The sequence below is a fragment of the Mauremys reevesii genome, linkage group 7 (assembly GCF_016161935.1).
Source record: "Mauremys reevesii isolate NIE-2019 linkage group 7, ASM1616193v1, whole genome shotgun sequence".
Taxonomy (NCBI): domain Eukaryota; kingdom Metazoa; phylum Chordata; order Testudines; family Geoemydidae; genus Mauremys; species Mauremys reevesii.
The window spans coordinates 125679348-125700164 of NC_052629.1; the positions used below are offsets into that span (position 1 = coordinate 125679348).

Below are 20817 nucleotides of genomic sequence, written 5' to 3' on the forward strand. Positions count from 1 at the left end.
ATGCCAAGGAGCAAGCATGCAATCTACCCTCAGTGTATACACGCTGCTACCCACAGCTTGCAATAAATTTTGCATTGGGTCATAAAACAGAAATACTTCCCATCCCCCTATATTAACAACCACAAAATGAAGCCAGAAACTTACCAGGGTCCAGGGCTATTTCTGCCTCGTCGCTGTCGGCACCATGGCGGGTTGCTCCTCCAGGGGCTCATCAAATAGCTTCTCTAAGTATGGATCCAGGATACGCTGCAGCTGCTCTGGCATTAAAGCCTCCTTGCAGATTGGTGTGAGCACCAGAATCATTTTGCTAGCCTGATCAGGCATCTGCTGGGTCTTCCCCAGTCCTAGACTGAATCTGGGGCTGAGAAAGTTGCCATCCCGGATGACCAGGTCTCCAGTCCGGTGAGTCCCCAACATTGCCAGTTTCTTCGGTATTTCTGGGTGCACATGGTCATTCTTGGGATTCTTACTGAAGTCGAATGTTTTGCTCACCTGGCACCAGTTTTACCAAAAAGCTGGCTATGATCATGTGACCAGGGAGCAGTGTGCTTGGCAACAGACGACTTCTTGTCAGTGACCACTGCAAACCCACAAGAAAGTTCACTCTGTTTGCAGCTCAGTGGTCAGAATAAATAAATGGAAGGTTTAAACCCCAAACAGCTGTACTTGATGCCCAGGAAACAGAAGCAACCCTGCTGCTTTGACTGGCTAGTCTTGGGATTGAAAGGACAATTCCCCGTGGAACTGTGGCATAGCCTTGGCAGACTCTCAGGACATGAGTCTGGGGGACCCAGACCTGAGCTGAGTCCACACAGCAAAACAATGGAGTTTAGACCCAAGTCCCAGAGCTGGGCTCAAAGCCACCCACCCTCTCGCTGGGTCCTAGGGCCTGGGTGATTTACTGGCCTGACTCAGACAAAATTGTGTGTAGATGGAAGGGGACTTTGGGCTCAAGCCTGAGCCCACATTGCAGTGTAGACAGGATGGGCTAGAGATACACACAGCCAGCAGGTACCCTGGGCCCTTAGAAAACCTGTGCAGACAGTGCCAGGCAGGTGCATGCACACAGTCAGCAGCACACTCCTCGAGGAGCATGCCAGACTCTGGGCCTCTCTCCCCCAGCAGCAGGCAGTGCACAGGCCTGCGGCCAATGCCCCTGAAACTCATCCCAAAGCAGACGATGGATTTCCCTTCTGCCCCCATCAGCTCTCACCTTGCGTGCTACCCGGTCACCACTGTGACAGATTCAAGGATAGTGTAGAAAATTGCTGTAACACCTGGGAGTTCAAAAGACTACATTAAAAATATGCCAGAAAAGTATGGACTTTTGGGATAGGTAGTCTTTAAGTGGCTTTCCAGGCAAATTCCCTAGGCAGAGGCTAAAGCAAATTCCCCAACTCCAGCTATGGAAAAACACAGGCCTTTGAAGCTATGCTCTGGGGAGAGGGCCGTAGTCTGCTGATTACCTGTTACAGGAGGTCAAGATCAAAAGCCCAGACTGTATAAAGAGACGGCTTCTCTGCCCAGTCTCTGTTCTGGTTCTGGATCTAAGATGGATGAACATGTAACCGTGGGGAAAACCCATTTGTGGGGTTTGACGAACTAAACCCTACTAGAGTCTTAGGCTGGAGTTGGGGGTGACCTCTGCTAAGCTTTTTAGTATGTGGGCAGGTTATTTTATTTCTTTAATATGTTTTTTTTCCTGTACTGCTTTTATCCTAAGAATACATGTTCTTGCTTAGAAGAAGCTGTATGATCACTTGTAACTGCTGGAAATACACTGGTCACAGTCCTTGGAGAGAAAGCAAAGTGCCTAAAGAGCCAGTCTGTCTCGCTGTGGATATCACACTGTAAGGCAGGGAGCTGTGTGCCCTTAAAATTCCCTGCTCGGGATGAGTGGGACACAAGTCTCCGCCCAACAGCTGGGAGCTGGAACCTAGAGTGGGTGCCTGTGGTGAAGGGACATACAGGTGCAGTTACCCCGAATTGTAACAATCATCTGTCCTCCTCCCCCACCCCCCGCCACACCTAGGGTGACCAGATGAGAGGGAGAAAATATCGGGACACGTGGGGGCGACGAAGAAAAAAAAAAGCCGAGTGCTGCCAGCAGAGCAGCAAAAGTAAACAAATAAATAAATAAAAAGGCGAGTGCTGCCGGCGGAACGAAATATCGGCACAAATTGCGTCCCGACCAAAGATCAGTTGGGATGCGGGACAAACACCTAAATATTGGGAGGGTCCCGATTTTATCGGGCTGTCTGGTCACCCTAGCCCCACCCTAGCCATCACCCTGACACCTCCCTTCATGCTGGTGGTGGAGAGCTGAGTCTAATTTACTATTATGAGGCACTTTTAAGCTCCACAGAGTTTTATAAACATTAATTAACCATCATCATCCCAGCAGGGGTCAGGATCAACACCCCATTTTACAGACAGGGAAGAGACTTGAAAGCCAGAGTTAGGGTGGGACGCTCTGGTTCCCTCCCAGGCTCTGACAACACCTGTTTCTCCTAGAGAACAGCAGAGACAAACCAAACATTAAATACTGACATAGCGGCTCTCCTTCCCAGGAAGGAGCCACAAAGATTGAGGCCACTCCCAACCCTGCAGGATCCCATGGCAGCTGTGTAAAAGCCTGAAGGGCGAAGAAGAGCGTTGCTAGATCACAGTCATAAATTGAGGCCAATTAAAAACATACATTAACACAGTGATTCTCAAACTTTCGTACTGGTGACCCCTTTCACACAGCACACCTCTGAATGCGACCCCCCCCTTATACATTAAAAACACGTTTTTACATATTTAACACCATTATAAATGCTGGAGGCAAAGCGGGGTTTAGGGTGGAGGCTGACAGCTCGTGACCCCCCCATGTAATAACCTCATGACCCCCTGAGGGGGTCCCGACCCCCGTTTGAGAGCCCCTGCATTAACACAAGAGCTTAAAGTGACTGTGGCCATTTTTGCACCTCATCAACCAGAGTCTAGCACTGCCCCGCATTAGGCTGACTTTTTCTCCCAGCCTCTCCCCCAATCCTGCCAGCTCCCTTCACAGCCCTCACAGGTCCCTCACACTCGCATTTCACTCTGAGCACTTCTCTGTCACGTCCGCTGTCATTACTGAGCCTCTCAGCCTCACCAAGTCTGTGAATATTCAACTCCTTCTCACAGAGCCAGGCTTAGATGTCTGCAGGGCCCCTGCCTCATTTGTTCCAGATGTCAGAAGGTGTGTAGTGAATGAGGCAGGGGATTGCAGGATGAAAAATAATGGACTTGTATCTTAAGCAGATGAATGCCACCCTGAAGAATTGCAATCTATCCCTGCCTCTGCCATAGGGTGCCTGTGTGTTGTTTCACAAGTCACTTAGTGAAAAGTTTAATTGTGTGTTTCTCATTTTCTGGGGGCCCAACCTGAGACCCCGGGCTCTGATTTGCAGAAATACTGAGCACTCACTGCTGAAGTCACAGGGAGGTCTCTTTTTATACATTCCTTATATGGGAGGAGGCACCTGGGGTGATACCCTATGGAGGTCCGTCTGTGATAGCTCATCCTTCCTGTGCCTTCTTTTTGTATCTGTGATGGGTGAAGCCCAGTGCAAGGTTCTCCTCAGACACTGAACTTGGGGGTCCCCACCTCCCTTTGCTTTCAAGCCTGGTCAGTCCAGAATCAGGAATTGCTTCCCTCCTCTGCCCAGGGTGGGACATTTGCATCCTCCTCCTAGAATCTCTCACAGCTGTGTGCATGCCCTCCAACACACTTCTCCTCTAAGGAAAGAACTGGTGACTCACAAATCGGTCTGTGCCTGACTCACAAGCATTTCAACTGAAATTTTAAAATCCACCTGGTCAGCCCTGCTCCTCTCTCTTCTCCCAGGGTAGGTAGGTGTGGCAGGGCCCTTGACAGCCCAGCAAACTGCCAGCTCTTACACAGTGTGCAAACGGGGGATGAAAAGCACCCTAACAAAATGCACTGAGCTGGTAATAGGTGAAGGTACAGGCCACTCTGCCCCGTCTCCTCATCTCAGTGATACTCATATATGTTGGTGACGGGGCCAGATAAGTTACTAGATAGCCAGATCAGGCCTAAACGCTGGAAGCAGATTCAGAAAGAACACCCAAAGCCAGAAATTCAGGGTAAAGTCACCTCAGTTTCACCCAAACCATCACCTCCATCAGGGAGCCACCTGTTCCAGATACTGACCAGCAAACAGGAGCTAGGGAAGTGCTAGGAAATCTTCCTGCTTCAGCTCATGAGCCAGCCTCTAACTATTGCTAACAAACTCTCCCTGGGTGGCCACTGATTACATACTATTCATTTTCTGGGGGACCAAACTTGAGGCCCCTGAAATCTGATTTGCAGAAGTGCTGAGCTCTCAGCTGCACCTAAAGTCACGGGGAGTGCCACTCTAATATATGAAGTGCTATACATAACGCTAAGTATTCTGAAAAATCAAGTCCAGCCATCTCAAATTGGGCAGCCTAATTGTGTCCTTAATCTTTGGGCCAATACTTCCGGACCTCCTGGGTAAATTGGGATTATACATTCATTCAAATATGTGAAGTTCTCAGATCCTATGCTGAGAAGCACCATAGAAATGTCCATGAGAAAATCGATAATTCCACATTCAATGCAGTGTTTAAATAGTGGGGAGTAAATTAGGCCTAAGGCCCCACATTCTTAGATTCCAAGGCCAGAAGGGACCATTGTGATGACCTAGCCTGATGTCCTGTATAACACAGACCATAGAACTTCCACAAAATAATTCCTAGGACAGATTTTTATAGAAAAATGTCCCATCTTGGTAAATTGTTCCAGTAGTTAGTTATCCTTACTGTTAAAAATATATGCCTTATGTCCAGCCTAAATTTGTTTAGTTTCAATTTCCAGACATTGGATCATGTTGACCTTTCTCTGCTAGACTGAAGAGTCCATTTGTTCCCCATGTTGGTACTTATAGACTAATCAAGTCACCTGTTAGCCTTCTCTCTGAAGATAAATAGATTGAGGTCCTTGCAGCTCTCACTATAAGGCAGGTTTTTCTAATCCTTTAAATCATTCTGATGGCTCTTCTTTGACCCCTGTCCAATTTATCAATATCCTTCTTGAACTGTGGACACCAGAATTGGACAGTTTTCCAGCAGCAGTCACATGAGTGTCAAATACGAAGGTAAAATAACCTCTACTCCTGCACAAGACTCCCGTCTGTGCTTCCAAGGATCACATTAGCTCTCTTGACCACAGCATCACACTAGGAGCTCACATTTAGCTGATTATTCCCCACAAACCCCAAATGTGTTTTAGAGTCACTGCTTCCCTTGATAGAATCCCCATATTATATGCATGGCTGACATTCTTTGTTCCTAGATGTATACACTTATGTTTAGCTGTATTAAAACGCATATTGTTTGCTTGAGCCCAGCTTATCAAGTGATCCAGATCACTCTGTATGAATGACCTGTCCTCTACATTATTTACCACTCCCCCAATGTTTGTGTCATCCGCAAACTTTATCAGTGATGGGTTCATGTTTTCTTCCAGGTCATAGATAAAAAAGTGAAATAGTGTAGGGCATGGGTGGCAGGAAGGGCTCTGCCTGAAGGCTAGCTCCTGACTCTGCCCATGCTGACAGCCCCAAGACCCCCTGCCCCTTCCCCATGGCCAGATCCCTGAGACCCCACCACCACCTGGAGGAGCCTCTGGGCCAGCCACAGCCACACCTCCCCTTCCCAGAGCCCAAGCCAACCTAGGGAAAAGCCTCTCATGCAGAAGATGCTTTTGATGCCCCATGCAGGTTCCGGGGCGGCTGAGCAGGTGGTATGTGCTCTCAGCTTCCTGGGTTCATCAGTAATCTCTCTGGAGTCCAGGGCGATTACTGATGAACCCGGGAAGCTGAATAGCACATACTACCTCCTCAGCCACCCTGGAACCTGCATGGGGCATAATAAATAAAAAACTTACCCCCAAAACTCTGCAACCAGGGGTCTGGCGGCCGCAGCAGTGTTAGAGGAGGCTGAGCCTTCCCTGGCCTATTTACCCACCGCCCCTGGCATAGGGCCAAGAACTGATCCCTGCAGGACCCCCTGGAAGCACACTCACTTGATGATGATTATTGGCTGTGAGTCTGTCACGGTTTCCTTGGCTTTCCAGGACCTCTGTGACTTCTGCAGCAGCCAGTACGGCTGGCCTGGGGGTCGCCTGAGCAGCTCCTGAAGGCTAACACTTGAGCAGCTCAGGTGGCCCCCGGGCCAGCCACACTGACCGCTGCTGGGGGTGTCTCAGGCCATTGTGTCCCCCTCCCCAACAACTGCAGTTTGGGTGTGGGAAGGGGCTCAGGGCTGGGGGTTGGGCCACAGGATGGGGTGAGGGCTCAGTGCGGCACTTACCTCGGGGGGCTCCCCAGAAGCGGCGACATGTCCCTCTCTCGGCTCCTAGGCAGAGGCACAGACAGGTGGTTCTGTGTGCTGCCTCTGCCTGCAGGCACCGCCCCCACAGTTCCCATTGGTCACAGTTCCTGGCCAATGGGAGCTGCAGAGTGGGCACTTGATGCAGGAGCAGCATGAGGAGCCCCCCCTGTCCACGCCTCTACCTAGGGGCCACAGGGACATGCTGGCCACTTCCAGGAGCTGCGTGGAGCTAGGTAGGAAGCCTGCCATCCTTGCCAGCCCCCTCCACTCCTACCAGCACCAGCAGGGGACCCGAGTCACCCCTTGCCCCAGAGCACCCAAGTTTTAGTCGGGTATACAGTACAAGTCACAGACGGGTCATGGGCCGTGAATTCTTGTTTACTGCCCATGACCTGTCCATGACTTTTACTAAAAACACCAGTGACTAAAACATAGCTGTAATGCTGATTCCTTGCTTGCAGTTAAAACCTACCAGTTAGCAAGCTTTGAATCCATTTAATATGTGCCATGTTACTTCTATATTGTTCTAGTGGGTTTTTTTATTAAAATGTTGTGTGGTACCAAGTCAAACACTATACAGCAGTCTAAGTTTGTTACATTGACACTTTATCAACCAAACTTGTCATCTTACTAAAAAGAGATACCAAGTACGTTTGACAGGATGTTTTTCATAAAACCATGTTGACTGGCATCAGTTATGTCACCTTCCTCTAATTCTGTATTAATTCACTCCCGTACCAGCCTCTCCATTTTGATCTTGCCAGAGATTGATTTCAGGCTGACAGAAATAATCAATTACCCTGCTCATCCTTTTTGCCCTCTTTAAATATTGGTGCCCCATTAGCTTTCTTCTGGGATTTACCCAGTGTTCCAAGACTAATTGAAAATCAACAGTAACAGCCCCGCCAGCTCTTTTAAAACACCTGAATGCAACTTATCTGCACCTGCTGATTTGGTAATGAATTGAATAAGAATAATAAAGAGACATTGGCTAGCACTTCAGTGACCACGGTCCTTCCTCTGCACTGAATGAGGCAGAGGTCCGTGATCATGTAATTAACGACTGTATCATAAAGCATATGCACAAGGGGCCAAATTAAGGTTGAACAGAAAACCTTACCTCTGGCATTTCCTAACTTTTGACTTTGCAACCTCAATAGCATTCTTTTAATATAATTTTAAAGTGTAATTTCCTAGGTTTTTAGGAAAGCAAACTAAAAATATACATCCAGAAATCCCATCATGTAGAAACCTATTGACTCCCACAGGGGTCATCAGCAGGGTTGGAACCTTTAGATCCGTAGCACATCCCCTACCACTTGGGCTAATGGAGTAAGGGGTAGCAGCTGCAGGCTGATACCATCTCTGTGGATCACCCACTAGAAGGGGATGAGACACACTTTACTCACCAGTTTCACAGCTGTTTGCTAATAGTTGAAGAGTGTTGAGATGCATAGATTTTAAGGCCAGAGGGATGCTTGTGAACATCTAATCTGACCTTCTGCATAATACTGGCCAGAGGACTGCCCTGAATGAATTCCTGCTTCAAGTCCAATAGCTGGGCTTGAACTACAGTGTATCTTTTAAGAAAAAAAATCCCATCTTGATTTGAAAATTGCCATTGCTGGAGAATCCACCACTTCCCTGGGTGAACTGTTCAGTGGTTAATTCTTCTCATTGTTTTAAAAAAAAAAAGTGATTTCAAGTCTGAGGGTATCTAGCTTCAACTTCCAGCTGCTGGATCTCGTTATATTCTTGCCTTCTAGATTGAAGAGCCTGCTATTATCACATTTCTGTTCTCTCTCTCCTGCCCCACCCTCCTCTCCCCCTCCGGTCCCTGTATCCCTCTTTCCCTGTCCAGCACTCTGCCTGGTGCTGGGCTGCATGATATTTCCAGATGGCTGGGATGCAGAGACTGTCAGGGACATGTGCGGGGAGAAGACAGGGAAGTACTCGCTGGGCGATTGTTCTGTGCGCTGGGCCTACATCCTTGCCATCATCGGCATCCTCAACGCCCTCATCCTCTCCTTCCTGGCCTTTGTCCTTGGCAACCGGCAGAATGACCTGCTTCATGAGGAGCTCAAGACAGAGAACAAAGGTAAGAACCACTCCTGCCCCTAGCTGCAGCCCCCATCCCTCCTATGCCTCCACAATAGGACATAGCAAAGGTTTCTCTCCTGGCAGAGCCCTTTTCAGCCCCTCTCCCTGCGTACATTAATCCAGATAGTGGTAGGACTTAAGAACTCCAGTGCCACCCTCTCCAGACTGCGCTGTATCTCTGTTCCTCCTCTCATCTAGTCAGCATCTCTTTCACAGCCAGGGTGCCACCAAAAGTGCTGAAGCCTGAAAAATACCTGATAAGCCCAAGTCTCTGGCCAGATATATGGGTGCCAGTCCCCATCCTGCTAGGGGTGCAAGTAGCCCCTGTGCAAGGAGCTGCCAGGGTCTGTGCAGAGCCATGTGCAAGCAGAACCTTCCCACACTATACACATTCCTGTTCTCTCTCTGGTTTTCCTGGAGCCTGGTCCAGACCTGCCCACATTTAACACTATAAATAGGGTCAGGTGGGGTGCGGGGGAGAGCTCCACATTTAGCTGCAGTGAAGGACACTGAGCCACCCTGTGGAGCACAGTAAAACTTGACAAATATTTTACAGGTCTTAGGTTTTCCAGCCAGCACAAGAACCTGCTTCAGGGGACAGGCTTCCAAATGGTTCTACTAAGGTCGGGGCAAGGGGGACATTCCCAATTAACCCTAACAGAATCTTCCCCAGCCAGTCCTCGCTGCTGGGGGCAGCTGCCAGGCAGGTTCCAGCTCCAGGCATTCAGTTGGGTTTGTGAATAGTCAGGTTCTGTGACAAGAAGTCAGCCACTGTTAAGAGCAGGGAAAGCGGCTCATTCATCTGTGCATTGGGGTGGGGAATCCCTGCATGACAGACTTCTGCCCCAGCGCCTCTGGCCCCTCCTTTGCTGCATCCCTCAGACACCCAGAGGCAGGAAGGGGTTTAATGACTTACTATCCCAGACAGGGCACAGTTAGCATTACTCCCAAAGCAGCTTTCCTCTGAGTCACTGTGGCAGGAGAGCCAGCAGCGCATAATGTGTTCCCAAGGGAAGGTGTCCCTAGTGCTATAAGACTGCAAAGTTCTCTGCTGGTCCATGCCAAGATCAGAGTCCAGCGACACCAAAAGGCTAATGTCCCTACTGCATTTGGATTGATTTAGGGTACATTTTTATATGGTGCTTCAGCCGGTCAAATACCAGTTTATCTATAATAACAGCATTTCTAAAAATAAAATCTGATTTGTGATTGGCTGAATATTTGTTTATTTTTGAAGAATGGCCACCCAGCCAGCGATCAGATTGGTGCGTGGCTCAGTCCCCCAGCCAATCAGATTAGCCAGTGCAGTTTCCATTTGGAATACTGGAATGGCCAGGTGGGAGCAGTCCACACAGGTCCATTTAGCCCAGTCTCCTATTGTGAGAGCAGCCAGGCCCAGCTGCTTCCAAGGAAGGTGGTGAAAGCCCCTGAATGGGCAGTTAGAGCATATCCTGCTCATGGGGGAAGTTTCTTCCTAACTCCTCAGTCAGAGGCTGGTCCCTTCCCTGAAGCAGGAGGGTTTGTATTCCTCCCATAACTGGTGCAGGTACAATCTCTCTCATTCTCTCATTTGTGGCACCCGTCCTCCTCTCTGTGCCTTCTTGATTCTGCCAGTGCTTTGCTCAGCTGGTTACATTGTCTCCTGTCCTTGGCATCACTGAAATTTGAACAAAGGCCAGAAGGGAAATGTAATTAATCACAATCAATCTACGGGCCTTAGAGTTTGCACTATCTGTTTGGATTAACCCTAGAGTTACAGTGGGCAGGGCTAGCTGGAAGCCAAGGGAAGAGGCTCTGAGCACAGGTGCAGTAGGGTGGGTGGGAGCCTAGGTCTGACTGAATCCCTGTCCCCTCACCTCTGACTGGAAGAGGTTCATTGACCCCCATCTGTTCCAGGTCCACTCTGCATGCAGCCTCTGAAAGCTCAGCCCACGCTTCTATAGGGGAACGGGAGCTCTTCCAACTGCCCAGTGAGCTGCGCTGCCACCAGGCACCAGGCTGCCCTTTGCAGATGGTGCACAGCCAGGTGTTTCTTGGGACCAAATCAAAGAGTCTCTAGAATGATAAGTTACAGAACTTCACAAAAAGGTTTGGTGGTAGGACAGATCCACATCAAACAAGGAACAGTTCAGAGACGCCGTGTTTCTTGTAACTGTAAAAGGCAGGGAACCTGCTTAAAGGGGTTTCTCACTCAGTGCTTGTGTGTGTGAGTTCATGCAGCTGTGCGTGTGCAACATGCCTCTATCCACAATGCTCCTAGTAGTGAGCTGCCACACAGGAGTAGCTTCACAGATTCCACATTCATCTCTGATTCCTCCCTCATCCTCTTTCTGAGAGCGCTAGTGGAACTAGTGTGTGTTCTTGTGAATACCCAGGATGACTGCTGTTTGACATGGTGCTGTTTTATGATGTACTGAGATACTAGCTACAGATGCTGTTCATTATGGTATGTTCATAAATACCAGTCCCATTAGGGATTTTTTAACTAGATCATGACTGAGTTCGTTTGGTCTTAGACTAACTGTACTCGTGCCCTCGCTGCCTGAAAAACTGGGAACTATCCAGTAGGTCAGTACTCTGACCACAGACTTGCTTGCTTCCTCCTGGCACAACAGGCCTGTGTCATAGCGACAGGGCCCTTTCAGCTGTAACACGGGTCTCCCCTCGGGAGCAGGGAAGCTCTTTGATGTCAGAAATAGTTTTCTCTCTGACAGAGAAAAACAGATCCTGAAATTTGCCCCATACTTTTCTATTGTCACAGAACCTGAAAAACACCCAGCCCAGAGATGAGGGTCCGTCCAGGGCCGGGTTGAGACTCAATGGCAAACAGTCTGAGGGAAACATAGGAACAAATGAGACCAGATTCCTCTTGTGCCTCAGTTGGGGATAGGGCTCTTCAGACCTGGGTTGGAGAGTTGAGTGTGTTACTGTGCATCAGGGTATAGCAATCTGTTTATGGCCAGAGGGGTGTGCATAAAAATATCTGCGTATAGCATGGAGGGCTCTGGTACAGGCTTTGTGCACGCACGTTTAAGCAGGTGCACTCTCCTTAATAGGGATCAGGCTATATGTGCTTCTGTGGTGTATGGACCATTCCATCCAGGGAGCTACATTCCCCTCCCGGTTACACTGGTGCAAATCAGCCAAATCATTGGGAGGGGAGGCATCGGAGACAGTAGAACCACGCAGTATTTAACCCACTGTATCTAAACCAAGACCAGATCAATAGGATGTAGACTAATGAGTCATGAATTTAAACTCAGAGCAGTCCTAGAGAGCTTGGAGATGTGCCACAGGAACCCCTTATTCTGACTGGCAGTGCAGCCAGGAGGAAGCAGAGGCTGAGTCGGACCCAGAGCAGACTCCTAACTCTCTCTCTCTCTCTCTCTCTCTCTCTCCCCCCTCTCTTTTTTTATATATTTTTCACAGATTTTGTTGGCACTGCGGTAAGTTCTGTGTGTTGCAGCGTGGTCCACCAGGCCTGGTTCCATCCTGTCCAGTTAGTGTGTGTGCTGGGGGGCAGGGAGGAGAAGGGTGTTGGGACTACTTCGGTTCTATCTGCCTCTGTGTGGAGGGCTCTGGGTCTGGGTCTGGTTCTGTTCTGTCCCGGTAGCAGTACTTCTAACCTTACAGGATCAAAAATCCTGAGTCAACCCCAAAGATGTTGAGATTAGCCCCCAAATCTTGTGTCTTTTTTTTTTTTAATCAAATCATATTTAGCCTGTCTTGACGTCTCAACTCCCTTCTGCTCCTCCCTTGTGTGTGTGTGTGTATGTGAGAGAAAATGTCCGGCTGAAAAGACAACCTTTTAATGCCCCCAGACATGCCTACTACTCCTTGGCTGCTCAGATGGGAGTCCACTCACTCTCTCCTCACCCCTGAGATGGGGAACTATCATCCATTTCCTAACTACTGTCTTGACTCCCTGCCCTTCCCACATAGCCCTGCCCAGGGGCAGCTCTGTTCTTTGCTGCCCCAAGCACGGCCGTCAGGCGGCCTTCGGCAGCATTTCTGCGGGAGGTCTGCTGGTCACGCGGATTCGGTGGCATTTCTGACGGTGATCTGCCGGTCCCGCGCCTTCAGCGTACCCACCACCAAATTGCCACCAAAGTCGCGGGACCGGCGGACCTCCCATAGGCAACCCGCTGAAGGCTGCCTGACTGCCGCCCTCACGGCGACCGGCAGGCCACCCCCTGCAGCTTGCCACCCCAGGCATGCGCTTGCTGCACTGGTGCCTGCAGCCGCCCTGGCCCTGCCTCAGCTTTCTTCCCTGACCTGTCCCACTGCACTCTCCTGCCTGATCAGCACAGAACGAAACACAAGCTATTTTCTGTGCCCATCTCAGAACCGACGGGCTGCCACACGGACCCTAAGCTAGGTGGACAGTGTGCACTAAGTGCAAGACTGAGGCTTTAAGACTAAACAGATTTGCTGAGTGCAGTAATTAGATTTGGAATCCTGGAGTTTTTAAAAATAAACAGTTCCCACCTTCAATGCATTTCAATTTTTAAAAAAGCGTTCTATCCTTTATATGTAATTTGATCCAGTGTGTAATCATCCAATAATCTCTCCAAAACATTATCTCAATTTAAAAAATGACTAATTATAATTAATTGTGCAAATTGCTGAGAATACTTAATTTTTATTTTCTTTATCCTTTGCTCCCACTGCCCCGAGACCACCTGCTGCTAGGGGAGAACTTGGATAATTGCTGCTTCCCTCCCACAGCTCCAACTACACTCCCTTGGGACCTCCCTTGTATGCAGCAGCAGCTCTTCCCTGATCCCCTTGACACGCTGTCTCCCACTTCCCCAGGATCCTCTGCTCCTTTATACTCACATAGGGCCTGACATAAAGGCAGGGCTGTGACGAAGTTTGTATGTACTGGGAAGTGCTGGAGGGGGTATGTGAAGGGTGCTAGAGGGGTGTGTGTACTGGGAGGAGTATTTAGGGGTGCTGGAGGGAGGTGCGCACTGGGAGGAGTATTTTGGGGTGCTGGAGGGGTGTGTGCGCTGGGAGGAGTATTTGGGGGTGCTGGAGGGAGTACATGGTGCTGGAGGGGTGTTTGAGAGTGCTGGAGGGGGTACATGGGGTGCGCGCACTGGGAGGAGTATTTGGGGTGCTGGAGGGGTGTGCGCGCTGGGAGGAGTATTTGGGGTGCTGGAGGGGGTGCAGGGGGTGCTGGAGGGGTGCGCGTGCTGGGAGGAGTATTTGGGGTGCTGGAGGGGGTGCAGGGGGTGCTGGAGGGGTGTGCGCTGGGAGGAGTATTTGGGGTGCTGGAGGGGGTGCAGGGGGTGCTGGAGGGGTGTGCGCACTCGGAGGCGTATTTGGGGTGCTGGAGGGGGTGCAGGGGGTGCTGGAGGGGTGTGCACGCTGGGAGGAGTATTTGGGGTGCTGGAGGGGGTGCAGGGGGTGCTGGAGGGGTGTGCGCGCTGGGAGGAGTATTTGGGGTGCTGGAGGGGTGTGCGCACTGGGAGGGGTTACCTGGGGCCTCACTCTTGAGGTGGAGGGCAGTGTCACTCTGGCTGGCGCAGACCTGGGCTGTAGAGACAGTCACTGTCCCGATGAGCTCTCAGTCTAAAGAAAACGAGCAACATGGGAAGGATGAGTCAAAGAAAGACAATTAACTATGTGCTGTTCTTACGTGTCCGAACCAGTGGGCTCCCCTTACCTCCCCTATACTTACAGTGTTACTGGCAAGCCGAATCAGGCCTTTGGCAGAGATTTTGTTTCCTGCCTTTAAGCAGGGTGGACTGTGGGAAAACAGAAAGGGTTAGTCCATCCCGGGCGAGTCCCAGGAGTGTCCCCATCCCGCCTGACAGCACATGGGGAGTGTGGAGAGCCTTCCAGCACTCACCAGCTGAGGCGAATCCCCACCCTTCCCTCCCAGCTGTCATGGCAGAAGGTGAGAGAAGCGGGAAGGGAGGGGACTGCGTGTGGGACGAGCCAGAGGCAGCAAGGGCCTGACAGTGCGTGAGAGGGCTGCAGCAGGGGGTCGCACAGGCAAGCAGTGGGGTTGAGTTGTGATGGTGTCACATGCTGCTGGACTGGGGCCCCCAAGGCGTGAGGAAGGAGCCAGGCTGGGAATGCAGCAGGCCTGGGGCAGGATCTCTTTGCAGAGCAGGAGTGGTGCAGAGTGTATTCCCTTGGGCCTGTACAGGGCCACTGTCGCTTAGGGCTACACAGTTTATACCCATAAAAGTAACAAGCTTCTGCTGGCCCCAGGTCAGGGAGGGCTGCACAGCAGCAGTCACAGTGTAACTCACCTCACCTGCCAGGAGCCGCTTCCCCCTCCCCCCCATAGCAAGTGAGACCCGAATCCCGGCCCAGCAGAGTGTCCTCAACTCCCTGCTGCTGGAGAGGGGTGGGGTCTGCGTGCCCTGCTCAACAGCGGCTCAGCAGGGACTGTCACTGATGTGCTGGCCCCTGTCACCTGGCAATGCCCTCCCTGTGCAGGGACTTTCTGGGTATCGTTTGGATAAGGATCCTAGGAAGCTCCTGGGCGTCTCGCTGACTTTGAGATCTCCACATGTCCTCTCCAAGGGTTCATTTCCAGTTGGCCAGCTGAAGAGCTGGGAAATGATCGTAGGGTCTTAGCACAGAGAGCTCCACGCCAGTGACAAGTACGTAAGAAATGCAGGTGGGCGAAACAGGTGCCAATTCCACACAAGTGGCTGCACGGGGCCCTAAAGAGGTACCAGGAATACAGGAACTGCCACAAGCTGCAAGGGCCCTTCGTTCCCTGGGCAGTTGCTGGGTCTGCAGGCACGCAAGGAAGCTGGTCCCAGTGTCACCCTGCCCTGCTGCTTTGATTGTTACCATGTGTTATGTCAAGCACCTTGGGGTGCTGCCGCTCGGGGCTCTGGTGCTGTAGGGGCTCTGGCCTGGCACATGCTGATTCTCTGTGTTCTCTCCACAGAGGATATAATGTAGAGAACATGCAGAGGGCCCTTATCTCGCTGGTACCTGGCTCAGACACTCTCTCTCTATCCTGCCTTTTTTCTGCTGACGATGGTTCCATAACGTCAACCCGAAGCCTCAGAATCTGCCAACCTCTCTGGGGATTTGCCAGCCTTGCCCTGTGTCCATGACGGCCCGTCCATTTCATGCGACTCACCAGCTTTGGCTCCCTCCCCCTGCTCGGGGGTTGTAGATGGAGGGAGTTTGATGCCAAATCCCCCTGAACCTGCTTCAAGAGGAGCAACAAACTGCAGTTTTGTTTAAAGGAAAAAGACAGAGTTTTTAACAGATTTCTACATTCCCAAGCAGCTCTGGAATTTCCATGCTCCCTCCGGAGAACGCTTCCAGCTGAGTTTCCTCCATATCATTTCCTTATGCAGCTGGTTCTGGGACGCCCCCAGGACTGCAGACTCAGCCAGGAACCCTCCCCTGCCCTGTTTTGTACAGCTCCGCTTTTCTGCACTCTGCTGTTGGGGAAACCCAGCACCTGAGACTGGAACGTTTCATACTTTTATGTGTAAATGAATCTTCTCTGAACAGGGTAAAGTGACTCTGAGTCCCCTGGGATTCCAGCCACCGTGACTTTGTACTTTACCTCCATCCTGCCTGGGATGGCGGGAGGGGTTGCAGACTGACGCTCCCTCCCCACACCAGACTGTAGGGATAGAAGGCCTGCCCCCCCTAAACCCCGCCCCCCCCTGCTCCCTCTACTCAGAGTGGGCCTCACTGCTTGGCCTAGCCTATGCAGCTGCCGAGGCAGCTGGCTCACTTCAAGTACTGAATGTAAACCTCAGCCAGGCCCCCCATAAGGTGGAGCAACTGGAAAGGCAAACCCCATCTGGGCTGGGGATGGGAGTCTTTCCTCCCCTGCTGCTGGGTCTGTTCCCTCTCCGGGGCCCTCCCATCTCTGATTCTGTCTCAGGCTGGTGCCAAATACCACACACAACATATATGGTGCTTTTATCTCCACGGGCATAAGCAAAGCTGCACCTTGGCATCTCTCCCTCAGGGCCAGCCTTGGAGGAGGGGGCAATGGAACAGAGGGAGGGGTTCTGTCCTGGAACCCCCTCCACTTCAGGAGCCCTGTCCCTCACAGGCTCCAGCTCCAGGCTGCAGAGGGCTGAGCAGGGCCGCCCAGAGGGGGGGCAAGAGGGGCAATTTGCCCCAGGCCCCGAGCCCCACAGGGGCCCCCACGAGAGTTTTTCGGGGCCCCTGGAGTGGGGTCCCTCACTCGCTCTGGGGGCCCCGGAAAACTCTTGCGGGGCCGGGCGCAGGAGCTTCTGCCGCTCCTGGTCTTCGCCGGCGGGGGGTCCTTCCTCTCCGGGGCGGAACGACCCCCCGCTGGCGAATTACCGCCGAAGACGGAGCGGGACCCGCCGCCGAAGTTCAGCTCAGTCTTCGGCGGTAATTCGGCGGCGGGGGGCCCTTCCCTTCCGGGACCCGCCGCCGAAGTGCCCCGAAGACCGGGCTGCACTTCGGCGGGTCCCGCCAGCGGTAGTCGGCGGCGGCGGGGCTCCGCGCGGGTCTTCGGGGCACTTCGGCGGCGGGTCCCGGAACAGAAGGGCCCCCCGCCGCCAAAGACCCCGGGCCCCCGGAATCCTCTGGGCGGCCCTGGGGCTGAGTGGCCTGAACGGTCTGTGGCCTTTGGCCAAGTGTCAGGAGAGGCAAAATGCAGCAGGGACTCCCCATGCCCAGAGAGACAGGAATCCCTCCCAGGCTGGCTTTCTCGAAGGCTCAGCGCTAGGAGTCCTGAAAGGCAGTGCCCCTTGCAGGGAACGATGCCGTTTCCTGTCCATCCTAGAATCCACCATCCCAAGGCCTGAGCTGAGGGCTGAGAAATGGAAGGAGAGTCACACAGAGTAACCATAGTGACAGCAGCACCCTCAACAGCTCCCCAGACTAGAGCTAAACCTTAGCCACACACTGCAAGACCAATGTGCCCACATCACACCATCTAGCTGGAGCAGAGCGAGAGGCCCTCTCACACACCCACCCTCCCCTCTTTCCCACTCCCCACACCAAATCCCACTGGCTAGGGATCTGCATTTGCTGGCCAGGTCAGTGTGTCAGGTTTCCTGTGTTCCTCACAGTCCCATGGGCACAGGCTTTATAAGCCAACAGCACCGGAAAGCATGCAGTCCTTGGCAATGCAATAAAGTCCTAAGCACTAGCACGGAAAGCGTGAATGCAAAGCTGGAGGCAACCACGAGATGGTCTCTTCAGCCACAGCCTGACGGTGGAGTAGGAAGGGAAAACAGCCACGTACCCCTGCAGCTAGAAGAAGCTGGACAGCGCACAGGAGGGGGTGTGTGTGTGTGAGTGAGTGAGTGAGTGAGAGAGAGAGAGAAATGTGAAGGGGAATGAGCCAGTTATTAACAGAGAGGCAGCTTGCCAGGGGTGAAAGTAACTTACAGGACTTACCGGTACTGCCGGAGCTCTGAGGGGGGCGGGGCCTCTCAAGATTTAAAGGCCTGGGGCACCGGCTGTGGCTGGGAGCCCCAGGGCCTTTAAATCAACCCAGGGCTCCCAGCTGCTGTGGAGCCCCGGGCCCTTTAAACCCCCCCCCCCTCCGCAGCTCTGGCGGCTGGGCTGGGGCTGGGATTTAAAGGGCTCTGGGCTCCCCGCAGCCACGGAAGCTCTGAGCCCTTTAAATCCCGGCCCCAGCGCGGCTGCCGGAGCTGTGAGGGGGAATTTAAAGGGCTTACTTTCACCTCTGCAGCTTGCCTAAGATGGGGAGCAGAGCGAGAAGCTGGTATTTCACTGGGGCAGGGTAGAGGCACAAGGGAGCTGATGGCACTGAAATCAGGGTCATGGTTGGGGCAGCTGTTTGGAAGAGAAAGAAGGAACCAAACAAGGATATGCAGATTCTGCAGGGAAGAGAGAAGAAAATAAAGTAAGTTGATGCTGCCAAAGGAGCTTTCACAAACCCACCTGGGGAAGCAGCTCTAGGCGGAAAGCAGGTTGGTGGTGGAGTCCTGGTGACTCCAGGGGTCAGGCCTATTTTACCGTTCTCTGAAAGCTCGCTCTACAATGAGAGGGGAAGAGATTTGGGCAACTAGGAAGCAACAAAGACTTTGTAAATCTACATTGAATAAAAGGCAGTTAGGGGATGCTGGGGAGAGGCAAACACATACAAAGCCAGCCAGTCTGGCTGGGCTGCAGCCCTGGGCACTAAGGCAATTAGTTGATTCACTTACTGAACCACTGAGAATTTTTCTGAAAAATCCCAGAGAAATTGGAAGGTGTGGAGAATAAAAGAAAAGCAAATGTAGCAGTGAATTTCCTGACAGGATGAGTGCAAGCCTGGCAGTTCCTATCCGACAAGTCTAACCTCTGTTCCACTAAAATAATAGCAAAGATTAAGAAAAATCCACAAACACTCAAATATCTAGAGCAGGGGATTTCAAACACCCACAGGTCCCTTACTGACACGCTCCTGGTAAGCATCACGTCCAGCACCTTCTCCCCTTCTATTCACAATCAGCATAACGTTGTTGTAGCAATGACTGCTATTGCTTATGCGGAGAAGTCAACAGGAAAATACTGGTGAATTTATAAATTTCTCTTAAAGCAATTTAGCTGAAAGAACCAAGGAGATGGCGCCAACACCCAGCAACCAGCCAGTTCTCCACAGAGCAATTTGGGAACCACTGACCTAGCAGATTCTGCATATAGGGGGCTACAAATGACAGCTCATGTCAGACAAATGTGATTGGTTTTGTTGATTGAAGTGGAGAAGGGGATACAGTAGCTGTAATATATCTGTATTTTAGTACAACGTTTGATACAGTGTTTCACAAAACCTTACTGGAAAATATAATTCAAACTGGATTGGATCGGAACCCCATGGTGTGGTGTGAGACTGGCAATATGTTTGATGAGGGGCAGTGCCCAGCAAGGGACTGGTATGAACCTGGGATTATTTACAAAGAGCTCCTATATTAAATTGAGAGAGGAGAGCGTAGTAACTTGGGAGGAGTTGCAAAGACCAACAAGGGCAAAGAACTAATACGAGGGGTTATGGGAAGGATAGAAATATGGGCAGATTGCAACAGAGCAAGAAGCAGTCTGTAAGAATGCAGCTAATACATCTGGGGGAAAATAATTGGAAGCAGTTATTCAGTCAAAGAGAGAGCTGGACAGCAGTAATGCTGAAAGAGACTGGGGCAATTGCACAGGAAAATTTGAAGAGGAGCTTGCAATGTAATATGGTAGGAAAAAACCCCAAAGCCATGATTTGGGCTGCATGTGCAGAGGAGTCATGGAGCAGAGAGGTGACAGCCCCTTGGTTAAGGCTCGGTAGCAGCTATCCCCTAAAATTCTGTTTTCCGCATCACCACAGACATAAGGGCAGTCAGAGAGGCAGCCAGCGATCAAGGTGTGCATGGAGGGTCTGATTCATAAGCGAGATTAAAGGACCTAAATCTGCTGATCTAACGGGGAGGAGGGGAATATGCTGATGACAGGTAACTGGTATGCAGATCCCAAGGGCTGAAGGCTCTCCTTCCTTAGTGTGGCTGTGCAAGGGGGCTGGCGAAGGAGGGCCATGGCTGGGTGGTGCCCCGGTGCTTCCCTGCTGGCACAGTGAGGGCCAGAGGGTGAAGGAAGGGATGCACTCGGAGGCTCATTTTACTGCGGCGCCAAAGGAGCACGTTCTGCCCTGCCCCTCCCCCAGTGGGAACGGCAGGTGGAGCTTCAGAAAGGAGAGGTTCAGGCTTGTTATCAGGCGAGTCTTGCTGCCCCTCAGACGTACCAGAGCGTGGGCTCTGCCATCCCGGGGAAGCAGCGGGAGTCCCATTGCTTGGGACAAGGAACAATTCAAAGTTATTTACTTGTTCCCATAATATAAGAACTAGGGGTCACCAAATGAAATTAATGGGCAGCAGGTTTAAAACAAATCAAAGGAAGTTCTTCTTCACGCAGCACACAGTCAACCTGTGGAACTCCTTGCCTGAGGAGGTTGTGAAGGCCGGGACTATAACAGGGTTTAAAAGGGAACTGGATAAATTCATGGAGGTTAAGTCCGTTAAGGGCTATTGGCCAGGATGGGTAAGGAATGGTGTCCCTAGACTCTGTTTGTCAGAGGGTGGAGATGGATGGCAGGAGAGAGATCACTTGATCATTGCCTGTTAGGTTCACTCCCTCTGGGGCACCTGACATTGGCCACTGTCGGTAGACAGGATACTGGGCTGGATGGACCTTTGGTCTGACCCAGTATGACCGTTCTTATGTTCTGCACTGACCCACTGAGGAAGGGGTGGGAGATGGGCTGGGTGCAGGCTCAGCTCCTAAGTCGCCTCCAGGCACACGATAAACAAAGCTGAACATTTCCAAAGCTAGGGCCAGAACACT

The 20817-nt window shown here is 51.6% G+C and overlaps 1 protein-coding gene and 1 long non-coding RNA gene across 3 annotated transcripts in view; one reads left to right on the top strand and one right to left on the bottom strand.

Annotated features, from left to right (window-relative positions):
* The window catches only part of LHFPL4 (LHFPL tetraspan subfamily member 4), a 71223-nt gene extending 55665 nt beyond the window's left edge, over positions 1 to 15558 (top strand). Inside the window, exons 2-4 of one of the 2 annotated variants that reach the window (XM_039482756.1) lie at positions 8267 to 8503; positions 11935 to 11951; positions 15425 to 15558. In XM_039482756.1, coding sequence (XP_039338690.1) covers positions 8267 to 8503; positions 11935 to 11951; positions 15425 to 15433 — 263 coding nt within the window. In that variant the 3' untranslated portion in view covers positions 15434 to 15558. The remainder of the gene's footprint in view (positions 1 to 8266; positions 8504 to 11934; positions 11952 to 15424) is intronic. The other variant, XM_039482757.1, reaches the window with a different exon arrangement.
* LOC120369446 lies at positions 13990 to 15602 on the bottom strand. Its single transcript, XR_005583166.1, has 3 exons — positions 15472 to 15602; positions 14192 to 14258; positions 13990 to 14082 (listed from the first exon to the last, which is right to left on the bottom strand). It is a non-coding gene; the product is annotated as an uncharacterized LOC120369446 (long non-coding RNA).
* Between the last annotated feature and the right edge of the window lie 5215 nt (positions 15603 to 20817).